The sequence below is a fragment of the Cydia strobilella genome, chromosome 8 (assembly GCF_947568885.1).
Source record: "Cydia strobilella chromosome 8, ilCydStro3.1, whole genome shotgun sequence".
Taxonomy (NCBI): Eukaryota; Metazoa; Arthropoda; class Insecta; order Lepidoptera; family Tortricidae; genus Cydia; species Cydia strobilella.
The window spans coordinates 8473853-8488907 of record NC_086048.1 but is presented as its reverse complement, the minus strand read 5'-3'; the positions used below and the strand labels follow the sequence as shown (position 1 = coordinate 8488907).

Genomic DNA, 15055 nt, shown 5'->3' with positions numbered 1-15055 from the left:
TGCTGTCCACCACTCGCCAGTCACTCTGTACGTACCGATATAAGGCCGATACTGTTGTATCATATCATATCTGAAACCCCGAAATCAAAGTCTATTTGCTATTTGTGTGCGGTTTTATTTGTAGGTATACGTTTTTGTACAGACAGTATTTATTGTTTCTTTTTGCGGCGAGATGTTATGATATTGGCATTGGCCGAAGGCAATAGGTAAATGTTATTTTGTGGAAATGTTCCAAATGTTATTGATTACTTAGTCTATGATTTAGCTATAGGAAACACCTTAAATCATTCTTGGTTTATTTTAGATCTTGTTGATTCTATCAACACCAACACCAATGAAGTGTCTAGTTTTGAAGTTGCGTATATAGAAAGATTTACTTAAAAAAGTAATTCAAGTTAGGTAATACACGTTAAAATAGAATTCATTCGTATGGAAACCTCGTGTCGGTAACGTGAGGGAACAAAGAAACTTTGCAACTGACACAAAAAGTAGGCGGGTATTATTCTGAAACGTATATAAATAACCTATTATTCCTAGCAATCAATCGACGTTCTACTGAATAACTCAATTTGGTATTTTGTTCTTGACATGCAATGTATTACGAAGTGAAAACCGACCTAAAACTGAAAGGCTGGTCCGTATTGCGTAGATTACCTCCACAAGACTAATTCTTATTAAAGTGAAGCACGTTCACAACGTCACGAGTCGGACCATTTACCTATAGGTAGTATCATCCAATTCATCCTACACGATTTTATAGTATTTAGTACTTCAACAGGTCATGTTTATGGATCTATTTTTGTTTACAAGACTTGGATGCACTTGAACTTGAACTCGAACTCGTCAGTCACTGTATGTTGTAGATAACGCTGACCGATTAAATGGTCTACCGTGTCATACTGCCTTGGCTTGGCATCATGATGACGAGCAGTAACTTTTCAAAATTTGTAGGATCGTGCGCTTTCTATAGAAAAGCAATCCTTGGTTGATCCGTATTCAAGTTCCCATTCAGCGGTGTGCGCAATGTGTCTACATTTTATGTAGAACTAGATCGCCGTCAAAGGCTTAGCCGTTAAATGTATGATATGTCGAGGCTTTCGCCCTGTTTCAATGCTGGATTCCAAGTAAGATGAAACTTTTAAATGTTTTAACTCATTATTTCAGCGCTAGTGACGACACATTGTCGTTACGCGTCTACAAAGCGTTCGTTACGATGGTTACGATGTACGAGGGCAATTTAACAGTGAATAAGCTTAAGACGAAGTTTAAGACTAGTACTTAACGCAGCTCACCGGCAGAAAAATGTTCAGATTAGAAAGAAAGTTAAGTTGTTATTATTAGTTGAGTTTCCTTCTAGTTCTCGGGATATATGGTTTGGCAAAACGCAATTAAACCATCTGCGTCGTGCACTCGTGCACTCCGAATATAATACATAATGTTTCTTGTCAGCAATTTACTCAAATGGGCCAAATTTTGTACCAGGTATAGAAGATTCGTATCTAGTCTACTTTGCCTTTGTGATACTTCGGATGTTCGGTAGCGTCGCCTCCCTTCCCCCACACTGTTTAGTGTGAGAGGACGAGATGTTATGGTGGAAACCAAATCTAACGGAGGTACCTGATTATTTCCAGAAGCGGGGTGGCGCACGGTAGCAGCCGGGACGACGCGATGATCGGCCACATGCGCCGGCCGCGCGCTCACCATGCGACAGCCCTCGACCGAAGTAAGTAATATACTGTAACTAATTATAAGGGAATTATAAGGGAACACACTCGTCCCCCTTAGTGTGCCAACTGACATGCGTGCAAACTAAGTGGATGCTCGAGCGGGGCAACCAGCGTCTATTAAACAGATGCAAAGATATGTGGGCGGTCTCAGTGCTCATTGCTCAAGTCCCTTGGAAGCTCCAAGCTACGATGCAGACCCCGCTGGACGCGCTGTCGGACGCCACTGAGGCCGTATACTTATGAGAAATGGAAGAACGCTTGGCGGTACATCGCTTACTAATCGTAGTCACGTTGATGCATGACACGTTGTCTTTCTCACACTCTAGCTAGTCTGTCAATTACAACAAGCAATCGGCGAGCAAAGCGCATCCGAAAAATTGAGTGACATAGGTGCCTCTGCTACGAATACGATACGATTACTATACCATAGCAAATACTAAAAGTGGATGAGGGTTTCCGAATCTGAACTATGTTCCCGTAATTCCATATACTAAGAAGCACAACAGCCTGTTGTTGTAAACATATAAACAAGACACCGTGTGGGCGACTGACTACTAACATTGCCGCAGTGAGGAAACTTTTAATTGCTCCAAACAAACTTGGTATGGTTAGTAGTTAACGCATCATTAGAGATAAGGAGTTCGAGAGCTGGCTTGGGAGTAATCAGAGCGCTAGACTTCAACTTGGATAATAATCCGTGTTAGTTTATGTATGTAGGTAGATACAATATTGGTTTAACCTTTTTTCACCTCAGCAGCTCGAATAAGGGTACTTTGCTACTTAAAAACAGTGAGCAAAATCGCATTTTGATCACTGAGTGAGACAACATGACATTTAAGTGACCTTTACATACGAATGTCGCGTCAACGTGCGGGGACAAGTCTTAAATACTTGGATCATATTCCCTCTCTTTTCCTTTCACGTTGTTAGCAAAAAGAAAGAGACAAAAAGGTTTAAACGCATCGTTCCAAACTACCTACAAGTATGAATTCTTAATAATTAATTAATGAAAAAAAAACTGAAATTAGAAAAAAACACTATATTTTACGTATTTCAATGTACAATTAAAATAATAAACTTAAAAAATACAAAGATTATCACGCAAAATAAATAATTCTACTTTTAACAATCACTACCTACTATGTAGTTGACAAAAAGAAGTATCCGCAATGTAAAAAAACTTCGTAAGATACGGTCCGTTATCTTACGAAGTTTTTTTACAAAAAAAGTTGTCGTATGAACTGTCAATTGATGCTCGTTATTTCCATATTATTTCACTGAAATTTTTTTCGTTTTGTTTTTGTATTTTATTGCGGTACGTAATTAAACTTAATTGTTAGAATACTGTAAAAAATATGAGTGAATAAGTGATGAAGAAAGATTACATTTTTGAGGTTGTATTTTTCTAACTAATTCACTTCTTCTTCTCGTGTCGATGGTTTCAGACTGTGCGGGACCAGAAGGTAGCGACATTTATAGCCCTGTCTGTCGCATCACGGAGATCCCGCTCAGAGCAGGGCTGCGGGCATGCTGGACAGGATATCATGTGCTCCATCGTTTGTGGAGCCGTCCCACATTGGCATTGGGTGTCTGAGCCGCTTAGGGCGCCCCACTTCAGCATGTTCTCCTTGCTACGGCCGACCCGGGAGCGCAATCGGTTCAAGGCTTTCCAGATCGGCCACGGCTGTTTATGCCCAGCGGGAAGCGTTTCAGCGGGGCGGACGTAGTCGTCAGGAGGGGCGCGGGTATTTTCCCAGTGGGCTAGTCGATTCTGGGACGGCGGAATCCGGATGGCTGCAGTGCACCGCATAAAGCTCCTACGGCTCTTCAGACGAGACGGTGGTAGCTTGTGTTGTGGCCGTGGAGAGGATGCCTTGGGTCTTGTTCCTGCTTCAATTTTTCGACGCTACATGCCACTTCTCTGCGGATTTTCGGGGGCGCAATTCCTGCCAGAGGGTATAGCTTATTAAGCGGAGTTGGTTTGAGGCATCCGGTAATTATGCGGCAGGTGTCATTGAGTGCCGAGGTAACTTGTCCTGCGTGGGCAGAGCGGTGCCACACCGGGCACGCGTATTCGCCGGCCGAATAGCAAAGTGCCAGACCAGTATTGCGAAGGGTGTGCGCGGAAGCGCCCCAGTGGGTTGAAGTGAGTTTCCGCAGCAGACAGTTTCGCGAACTAACCTTCTGACGTGTTTTTACACAGTGGCTCTTAAAGGACAGCGTTCTGTCTAGGGTTATTCCGAGGTACTTTGGGCACGGGCAGTGCTCAATAGCGACTCCATTCCAGGCAACATTGAGCTGCCTGTTTGCTTCCCGGTTTCGAAGGTGGAATACGCACGAGTTTTTAGGGAGTTTGCTTTCAGGCAGTTCATCTCATAGTACCTCGTTAGAGCCTTTAAGGCCGCGGACAGTGATTTTTCGGTACCCTCGAAACTGTCACTTTGAGCCGCTAGTGCTAGGTCATCTGCGTATGCGAATCGCTGGGTTTTCTGCTGGACTGGCTGATCATTGGTGTATATGTTAAACAGCATCGGGGCAAGCACACTGCCCTGCGGGAGACCATTTTTTTGCGAGCGCCAGCGGCTTTTTTCAGATTGCAGGTGGTGTACTTGAAATCGGCGGTTGTGGAGCAGTTCGCGAAGAACGTTCGTGAATCCAGCATCACCCGTCATATCCTTAACTTTTAAGAGCAGCCTTTGTTTATTCACCGTATCATATGCGGCTGTTAGATCCACAAAGACCACTCCTGTAACCAAGCCAAGCTCGAACCCGTCCTCTATATGTTGTGCCAGCTTTAACGTTTGACTCGAGCATGACTTTCCTGGGCGAAATCCCGCTTGTTCTGGGATTAGTTGCGGTTCAATAATCGGGACGAGGCGGTTTAGGAGTAATCGCTCTAGCAACTTATAAGTGTGGCACAACAGAGATATGGGACGGTAACTTTTCGCATCCGAGGGGTCCTTTCCTGGCTTGAGGAGTGCGATCACTTTCGATTTGCGCCATGCTTTTGGTATTTTAAGTGACGAGATACAGCTATTATACAGTTCCAGGAGCCAGTTCCTGGCTTTCGGCCCAAGGTGTTTTATCTGCTCCACGGTCAGGTCGTCAGTGCCGGCAGCTTTACCATTTTTTAGCGATTTCATGGCAGTCTCAAGTTCGTGGTGGGTGAAGGGCTTGATGAGATTGGTGCAAGTCTGATGGTTAACGGGTACTGGTGTCGGTTTGGTCAAGCGGCCAGTGGGTTTGCCGTTAAGCAGAAGTTGAGTAGCTACCTGGTTAGCCGAAACTTGACCTGGGTTCGTTGGTGGAGGTGGTTCACCGGTGAGTTTGCGCAAGTTTGACCACGCTTTCAGCCGCATTCGAGGGAAGCCAGTGCTGTCAAACTGGTTTAACTTGGCAGATATTCTGAATCATCAATAAAATTTATTAAAATGCAGCAATACATTAACTTCAACACAATGTCTTCGGACTTTCTTGCTATTATGGGTCATATCGATATTGCTCACAGCTTCGCACCATTTTTCCTTTCTGTTAGCCGATATTTCGCGCATCAAATCTTCCCCCGCCGAGATAGTCTCTTCAGAGAAAGGGTCATGACAATATAGTGCTTCGTAGGCCTTTAGAGACACATTTCAGAGAGAAGTTGTGCTTTGTCTTCCGAGAAGCCCTCTATGTTTATAGAGATGACAGTCAGGGCTGGCGCTGAAAAGTGCCTATTTTGATCGCATGTATTTGTATTCGCATTAGAACTCAGTGAAACCATCGTGGTGGAAGGATTCGCCGGTCAGCACAAGTGCTGACCGATGCCCGGGGTGCGCCAGACGCTGGGATATCTCGTAGAAAATATCAATTTCTCGTAGTGCGTCTTGCGGGGAGGCTCCTTCCATGCACCCCTACTTCACTAATTCACTGCTGAGGTGAAAAGTTGTATGAACAACACGAGATCGAAGTTATTTACATCCCGTGCGCGTTCGAGTCCCTTACTACGCTCAAGATTCTAAATTAGATTTACTCGATACGCTTACGCTCGAGAATCTATTATAGAATCTTTCGCTTTGCGGGGACTCAAACGGGACTCAAAACAAGGACTCGAAGAAATATCAAACTTTGCTCTCTTGTTGTACAAATACTTAACTATTATCCGACCGCCCACTAAGAGAGCAATTTTTTTTATATATTTAGGCATTGGAGCGCCTTTGTGTGTTTCTAGGAAATCTTTTACTTTTTCCTTTCATGTCTTTCATCTTATCGTTTTACTCGACTTCCGCTTTCGGAATATCGTGTAGTAAAAGATTTTTGGACGAATTTCGCAGGTTACACAACTCGAGGTTGAAATAAATTTCTAACCATTTTTAACCGACTCCAAGATCTCAAAGGAGGAGGTTCTCAATTCGGTTGTGTTTTTTTTTTTTATGTTTGTTACTCCATAACTCCGTCATCATTGGACCGATTTTGAAAATTCTTTTTTTGATTATAAGTATATACATACAGATTGGTCCCGTTTTTGTCAAAAAGCAGTTCTGATGATGGGATCCATGAGGAATCGAGGGAACTTCTTAAATATTAAAGGCATATATAGTATAGTGATTTTAGTATTTTCATCAACAAATCTAGCACTTACATTTAAAAAGTGACATTTGATGAAGTGGAACTGCTGATGATGATCAGAACGGAACTCTTCAATGACGCATAGTTCACGTTTGGCGATTTGTCCTCTTCGTTGGCACGGCATCCCCCATTGAAGTCGGTTTTTTTTTCTTAAAAATTATCTAACCTAAATACGTATGTACATTGTTTCAGCTACCTCATTACTTTAAAAGAGCCTACTTAATCTTTATGGTTTAGTCCATTGGTTAAATGCCTCAAGGTTGTCATGATTGTATTGTGCGATAAAGATAATAAATAAATTAGCTAGTTACGCCACGGCATATAAAACGAACGTTACGAACTGACTACTTGTATCCAAGAAATACTGCATGTTGCTCCCTTGTCATACAATTTTTAACCGACTTCAAGATTTCAAAGGAGGAGGTTCTCAATTAGGTTTTTTTTTTGTTGTTTTTTTTTTAAATGTTTGTTACTCCATAATCCATAACTCCGTCATTTCTGGACCGATTTTGAAAATTCATTTTTTGATTGTAAGTATATATACATACAGATTGGTCCCGTTTTTGTCAAAAAGCAGTTCTGATGATGGGATCCATGAGGAATAGAGGGAACTCCTCAAATGTTAAAGGCATACATATAGTGATTTTAGTATTTTCATCAACAAATCAAGCACTTACATTTAAAAGAGTGACATTTGATGAAGTGGAAACTGCTGATAATGATCAGAATGGAACTCTTCAATGATACATAGTTCTCGTTTGGCGATTTGTTCTCTTTCTTATGGACCCAGACCTAAACTTGGACCCGGACTCGGACCCGGACCCGGGTCTGAACATGGACCCCAACTCGGACCCGGACTCTGATCCGGACCCAGACCCGGACCCGGAAATGCTACTAGAAAAGTGGGTTAGGTGGGTGGTTGGGTTTTGAACTGCGATTCTCACAGAACAGAACTGCTATCAGAAAAGTAGGTTAGGTTAGAGCTGTGACCCTTACAGAAACGAAATGCTATCAGAAAAGTAGGTTAGGTTAGGTTAGAACTGCGACCCTTACAGAAACGAAATGCTACTAGAAAAGTGGGTGGTTTTATCTCCTTTTCTACATTATTTGGCAAAAGATGCTGTCTTTTTCATTTCATTGTCTGGAATCCAAGAGTGCACCATTAACAATAAGTGAACTTTCAGCGGCATCCCCCATTGAAGTCGGTTTTTTTTCTTAAAAATTATATATAACCTGGTCCCGTAACGTTCCAGACGGTCGACAAAGCAGTATGCACGGAGGAGACGGGCGCGGCGCGGCTCGAGGCGGTGTTGGTGGCGTTGGTGGAGCGCAAGGCGCGCGCCCTGCACGCCGAGCAAGCGCGGCGCCGTCTGCGGCATCCGCTACTGCTGCTGCTGCGGGACCATGTGGACGGTGGGTACTCTGTTGTCTATACTCTGTCTATCTGTCTCACTCTAACTAGTTAATAGTCCCGCGGAGGAGACGGGCGCGGCGTGGCTTTAGGTGGTACTGGTGGAGCACAAGGCACGCGCGCTGCACGCCGTGCAGGGAAAATGTAGACGGTAAGGCGCTTCGCAAGACCCTCTGTGGCACTGTAGGGCCAGTTATTACAAGCCAAGATGCCAATCGAAACATAAATAGATAATGTATGCAAATAATCACGTGTGTGACCTTTCGTAGCATCTGTCATCCCGACACATTTTTTTCTTTTCGTTTGGCGTTTGTCATCTTGGCTAGACTCCTGGTCTGCGGGCTGCCAATAAGATTTATTTTATTTATCGTATGGCTGCGTTACATGTCACTGGATACAAAACTATAAAGAATATATTATACTAACAACTTAAAATTTAAATTTCGCCTTACTCGTAAGCAGCCGTTTCTTAAGCCAGGATATTAAAGTCATTCACATGGCCCATATACTCGTATTTTGTGAGGGGACATTCCAGCACTATGTGTTCGATGGTCTGGTTTGGGTGTCCACGCAAGCAGGAGAGGCGCTTCAACCCCATTTGTGCCAGTGGTGTGCACAGTTACCAATTCCGGTTCTAAAGCGGTCAAGGGCGGACCATACGCGACGGGGCTCTTTGAAGCCTGTACGAGGTGTTCGAGATGTGAGATGGATGAAAGGGTTTACTTGGTCCACATGGTGCTCCCATTCTGCTTGCCAGGTCTCTACCAAACTCCAAGTGGTTTTTTGATTGGGCATCTGTAGAGCAGGAGGGTTTCTGGACTTTAACCTTTTATTACTCATCTCGTTGAGGTCTCGGTGGATGGGAAGGTTAGAGCACCTGCGTTTTGATGGCTTCTCGGTGAAGGCTTTTATTCCTATGGAGGTGTGCAGGAGCTAAGTTGCCCAGAATGGGGAGCCAGTGGGATGGCGTAGGCTTTAAGCATCCGGTAGTTAGTCGGAGTGTCTGATTTAATTGCGTTTCAACGGCTGAAGTACATACTTCAGGGCCCAGTTTGGATAAACAGTGCACATGCACTGTTTACCCAAACTGGGGCGCAGTACTCAGCCGCTGAGTAAACCAGAGCCAGAGCCGTAGTTCGAAGGCAGGATGCAGTGGCTTCCCAAGTGGTTCCCGTGAGTTTTTGGATTATGTTGTTCCTGGTCTTGAGTTTCCTTGCAGCTTTCTGTAAGTGAACTTTGTATGTTAGGCTTCTGTCTAGCGTAACTCCCAAGTATTTGGGGTTCGGATTGTGCTTCAGGGTTGCACCTTTGAACCTGATGCTGCAGAGTTTTGCCAGCTAGCCTGCTGTTCAGGTGGAAACAACACACTTCCGTTTTAATTGGGTTAGGGCACTGGCGCCACCGGCTGAAGTAGTCATCCAGTGCAGCCAGGTCTTTTTGTAGGTTTGTTTTGCCAATAAGATGCTACTTATATATCTACAGCGCCTGCGTGTTTCCGCCATGGCGAACGATGTGTTAGCACAGATCACAGCTGGAATACCCTCAGCTCGTGACGGGTCTTTTTGCGAACATATTCCATTCCAATGTTCGCAAAAAGACCCGTCACGAGCTGAGGGTATTCCAGCTATGATCTGTGCTAACACAGTCCCTATTCATTAAATAAATAATAATTATTGTAAAGAATTACTGCGGACCGGTAATGAGTAATAATAGTAATGTTTGGTGTTTCAGAAGAGGCGTCGATGGTGGGCAGCCCGGGCGAGGTGCTGCCTTCCCACTGGTGCGAGCACGAGCACCGCAAGCATAAGAACCTCAAGCTGCACATGCACCCCGAGTATGTATATGCATCATCAACTATAGCTCTACTGGTCTACCGGGTGGTCTAGTGGTCAGGACGCAAGCCGCGTATGATGAAGGCGTCAGTTCGATTCCGGCCTCAGCCACCGGAAGGCTTGGTCACTTTTTTTATAATTTATATACTTATAGTAGTGTGACTATTTAAACAACATAAATCAAATAATATAATTAATTTAATTAGTTCCCTAGTTGTATAGGTTGACTACTATAACTCAGAGTTGGTAGTGTATTTGCGCGGAGGTTATTAGTAGATGGTAGTTTAGTTTTGGCACAAAATCTATACAATTTTTACCTACTTGGCATAATACGTATAATCATACTAACTTCTTACCAACCATGCACGCGGTAATAAAATAATCGTACTTACTAAACCATCACACCGGCTATACCGTCGTGAAAAACAAATGTATTTTGCGTTTAATATACAACAGATTTGCGCAAAAAACAGATCAGAGATGTTGTTGGTAGGTACGAGTCTCTATTGAATTCATAATATACGAGTATATTAAGAATTTACTGTACTTAAGATCCTTCCAAAATAAATGGTTCATTCTGAGGCATTAAAATGTCTTCCTTACCAAAGTTTAAATTTCCACATGATACCCTATTCCTGATTTAACCTCTTGATACTTTTTGAATAAATACAATTACCGTCTCTCACCTTAAAACATTCCCTAAAAAGTGTATGGAATGTTTAGTAAGTTCACTGTTAAATGATGATTGGTGTCGATCAATCCGTCAATTGCGGTTTGTGCAACTGGCAAGACGTTTAGCTTTGCATCAATAATTGATTTTGTGAATTGCGGTGCCTACTGATATTTCGCGTAGTGTGAAGTAAGATTGATAATCCTATTCTAACATGAAACAGTGTAATGTTTGACAGTGATCTGGACAGCCCGGAGGCGCTCGAGCTGGAGCGGCGACGGCGTCGGCGTAAACGGCGACAGCGCGCCGCCGCCGCCGCCGCCGCGCAGCCGAGAAAACACCGCACGCTGCTTGTGTCCGCCATCGACGAACAGGCTAAAGTTATACACGTAAGAGATAGCTATATAATATAAGTCCTGGACAGTCCGAAAACATTCGAGCTGGAATAGCGAATGGCTATCGCGACTTCGAAACATTATTTTTCCGTTGTTTCATTTACCAAATTTTTATTTGGCCGAAGGGATTTCTTTCAAAAATCGCCGAATTTTTAGAACCTTTTTTTTTAACGGAGTGGTAAAATGCGTTACGCATTCCCCCGGCCTGGGGAGCCATTGGGGGATATGTGGGACTCCCTCCTGCAGCCATCCTCTCCTAAAGAGCGGAGGAGAGGAGGTATACCCACTAAAAGCCACTCCGGCGTCACCCGTCTTACCGTTTTGAAGGAGCCAAGGGATGCCTGAGAGTCTACCATGACTCCTTCCGGCAGCCCTGGCTTATCTTGCGCCAGAGTACCCACACCGATGGACAGGAGAGTCAGGGACGCTGGACCCTCCGCCAATCGTGTAACGCCGTGTTGTGCGGGCCCCCACAGCCCGCTGGCGCTGCTAGGGATTTAGACGGGCGGCAAATTGTGCCCGCCTTCTTCCCCGCCGTCTGCGTCGGTTCGGGTGCGCGTCAGCGCTACTTTCACGCTCCCTTTCCGCGGCCTCCTTCTGTGAAATGACGGTTTCACAGAAGGAGGCAACTGCCGTCCATTTCCTTTCGCTGCCCAACATAGCCCCTACTACGTTGCGCAGCGAAAGGTTTCCCACTCCAAGAGCCTATCCAAAAATCTAACCTTTTTTTTTTTTTTTTACCCAGGGGGAATCCGTAATGGATCCCACCGGCCCGGGAGAAGCCTAAGGTGGGTATGTCCGACTCCCACGGACTAAACCCCCTGGGGTGTTCCGCCGCGCGCTTTGTGGGCGGGGTTTCGGGAACGTGACTTTAGGCCTCCGATACCCCGCCGGCGTTGCCCTCGCGGGCTCGTTTTTTGGGACTGCTCCAGCAGCCTACTCCGCTGCTCTATCTAAATCTGACCTAACCTAACCCAATGGCTTCTACGGGATGCCGATTTCAAAAGTTCATGAGAAAATCGCGTTCGGTCAAGTGAAAATTTTTCGCATGAACCATCGGACCAATTTTTCAAAGATGCGATACGGTACCCTCGATGATCGACGAACAAACCAACGTTATACGTACACGTAAGAGGTATATATATGTATCTATGTGCTGCACAGTCCGTAGGCGTTCGAGCTGGAATGGAAGAAATGGCGACGGCGGTGACGCAAGCGGCGGATGTTGTGCTGCCGAACTAGCCCCATACATAGCACCACGCCCTTACTTTCTGCCATCGATTAGCAGGCAAAGTAATCCACGTAGGACTATGTATTTAGAGCTGGAAACCTGAAGGCGTTGGAGGCCGCGGTGATGCCGTACGACCCGCTCGTCTCTGCCACCAACATGCAACTAGTCATAGGTACACGTAAATGGCGGTCTACCAAAGTGCCACACTGGTAGCAATGCGATCATTGCATCTACACGAACATAAAGGCCCCTCCACACTCATGCGCGAATCACGGCGCGAAGCCGCGAACGGCGCCTAGTTCCCCGTTTTTTGTCGGTTTACTAGCCCGCGTCAAAGGAGGCGCGAAGCGCGAACTGGCAAGACTCCACATTACACACTATTTTGACTCATATGGGCAAGATAAATAATAATAATATTATATAAAGCGGTTATATTTTACGGTTTTACAACAAAACAAAATGGAAAAATAGCTAAATCACGTATGATGCCATAGATAACTAGCAGTTAAGCTCGATCAGCTGATGCTTTTCCACCATCTTGGCGAGAACCAAACTGCGAAATCGCCGTGAAGTTTGCGAGTGTGGAGTCATACGTCAACGTCGCGACATGTTCTCTCCGCGAAGTCGCGCCGCGATTCACGCACATAGTCTGGAGGGACCTTTAGAGTACCACACGAAATTTTACAATTTCTGTGCCGACACAATAATAAGGCGCCATCTCACGGAATATGCATGAGTTCGGTATAAATTTAGTCATGAGTGGCTTTAGTTCTAAGCGTTTTTAACCAGATGGCGCTCACAAAGCTTACATACCTTACTAACATCTAACCAGTTTGCGTGAATATACACTACAATACTACTCACTAGAGGTCATTGCTGCTGCTTGTTTATTGTGCTTCTTAAAATAAGCTAATTGACCGAAGCGTAGCGAAGGTCTACGGTTTGACTCGCGCATTTTGCTTTTGTATGTCCGGATGTTCTCCTCTACAGGTCGCAATTCACAACCGATTCTCGTGAAATTTTGTGACCAAATTCTATGACTAAATAGAATTTTTTTGTCGATCCGGTTTTTGGAAATTTTTCAAAATGGCGGAGACGTGATAGCTCGCGCCTCAACAAATAGTCGTATCGATATCATAACAGTATTTTCTTTTTAAGATATGTTTACAGATTAAATGTCGAAAAATGCAGAAATTTTGTATTGCTGGTTTTGGCGGTATTTAGATGTTTAGTTTTTACTCGAAAATGAGTAGCTGAATTTCGACAGCTTAGGTCGTGGCGTGTTTTGCAAACATTCGCTTTTTTCGTTTGCACCGGGTGGTCCCTGGTTCGATCCCCAGTAATTGTATGCTGCTACATAACTTTTGTATTTTGCTTTTTACGCTTAAATTTCGTATTGTTTTTTTTTTGTTTTTTTATTTTTCTATTTTGAAATTGATTGATCAAGCGCGGGCTAAGCGTATTCGTTTCATTTTTACAAGCTTTTATTTTACTAGCCCTAAAAACATGTTTTATTTTTGTTATTTTATTTTCTAAAGTGTTCTGAACGGCGGAGGCATACGGCCCATACGGGTGGTTCTCCTTATTCCGAATTTCATACAATTGTATTTATAGTTTTTCTTTTAAAATACGTAGATTTCTTGCACCATAAACTTTGAGGTTTATGTAGTATAGATTCGTTTGTCTGAGCGGGTTTATGGAGCCAATTATTCAGTAATATTATTGAAAAATTCAATAAAAAATTGAGAAAATATTACTCAACGCCTGTTTGTGTCTTTAGACTATCCATGTCAAACAACATGGTGAAGTTGTTTAATAATAACAAAGATGTCACTTTAACACAGGTGACCTAACTAAGTAACTACCTAATTTGCTCGATAGGTGGTGACATCGTGAGGTCGAAACGGGCCGATTTTTAGGGTTCCGTACCCAAAGAGTAAAAACGAGACCCTATTACTAAGACTCCTCTGTCCGTCTGTCTGTCACCAGGCTGTATCTAATGAACCGAAATTTTTACGAATGATGTATTTCTGTTGCCGCTATAACAACAAATACTAAAACGTACGGAACCCTCGGTGGGCGAGTCCGACCCGCACTTTTTCCCTTACCTACAACCTTTTCACTGTAAGGTAGGGCAAAGCCCAACATTTAAGCCTTATACAGGGCGCCTGCTTTACGCTATGAGGTCCCTAAGCGGCCCTATGCGGTCTTCGCAATAACTTCCACGCCACGTTTCACGTCAACCACTGCGGCTGTATCCCTGATACAGCCTATCGAGGAACACTTTTCCCATACAGTTTGTATGAAATTGAAAACTTTTATTTTTCACATGCTATTTTTTATGCCAATCGAGACCATTCCTATCCAGTATCAATAGTTGCATAGGGTTCAACTAATGGTAATACCTACTAAAAAGCCACAATTATTTTTAAAGCGAAATTTACAAACCTAGAATATATTATGCTGAAGCGATCAACATCAAAATCAGTGATTTGTTAAGATTTAGTAAGTATGGAAACTGTTTTCTCCCGAAATGGAAATTGTATGAAAAAAGTACCTATTGTCTGTAGCTATTCTACCCTCTTAAACGTAACAGGACTGATTGGCGAGATAGAAAATGTGATTAAAATTACACGTTTTCTCCGTAGTAAATGAAAAATTTAGTTACCTACTCAAAAACGTGACTCGCACGCCGATAGCATTAAGCTATCGAGAGAAGCGTTTTCGTAGTTATCGGTAGAAGAATTCGCGACACTCAATTGATAATAAGAATAACATACGTTTAACTTGAAAAAGAACGTAAAAATTATTTAAAAAAAATTGGCAGTGTCAGGGTTTGAACCATGTAGGTATCTCAGCTAAATTATGTGTTTTTTTTTTTTCAAAACAAGAGGTTACGGATGCCACGAGCACATGACAATTAATGTCTGCAAAATATTAGTGCCTTGTCAAAGTCTCAAACAAGAATTTAAATTTAATTTCTAATCTTTTTTAACAATAAACATTCACTCCGCTGCGCCTTCTAGGTTACTTTACATTACGAATCTACTGATCTTTTGGTGGTTAGTCGGCAGGACAGCCCTAGACACATCCATCTTATCTTAAGCTATGCTCGCGAGGTCTACAGCTCACAGAGCCACTATTTAGTAAGTTAGTTTGTGTACGTACTATGGTAATGTTT

At 43.5% G+C, this 15055-nt stretch overlaps 1 protein-coding gene across 3 annotated transcripts in view; it reads left to right on the top strand.

The window, feature by feature from the left end:
• The window catches only part of LOC134743582 (atherin), a 207776-nt gene that overhangs the window by 72361 nt on the left and 120360 nt on the right, over window positions 1-15055 (top strand). For 2 of the 3 annotated variants that reach the window (XM_063677137.1, XM_063677138.1), the window contains exons 2-5: window positions 1632-1723; window positions 7589-7748; window positions 9478-9580; window positions 10472-10637. In XM_063677137.1, the coding sequence (XP_063533207.1) occupies window positions 1703-1723; window positions 7589-7748; window positions 9478-9580; window positions 10472-10637 (450 nt within the window). In that variant the 5' untranslated portion in view covers window positions 1632-1702. The remainder of the gene's footprint in view (window positions 1-1631; window positions 1724-7588; window positions 7749-9477; window positions 9581-10471; window positions 10638-15055) is intronic. The other variant, XM_063677139.1, reaches the window with a different exon arrangement.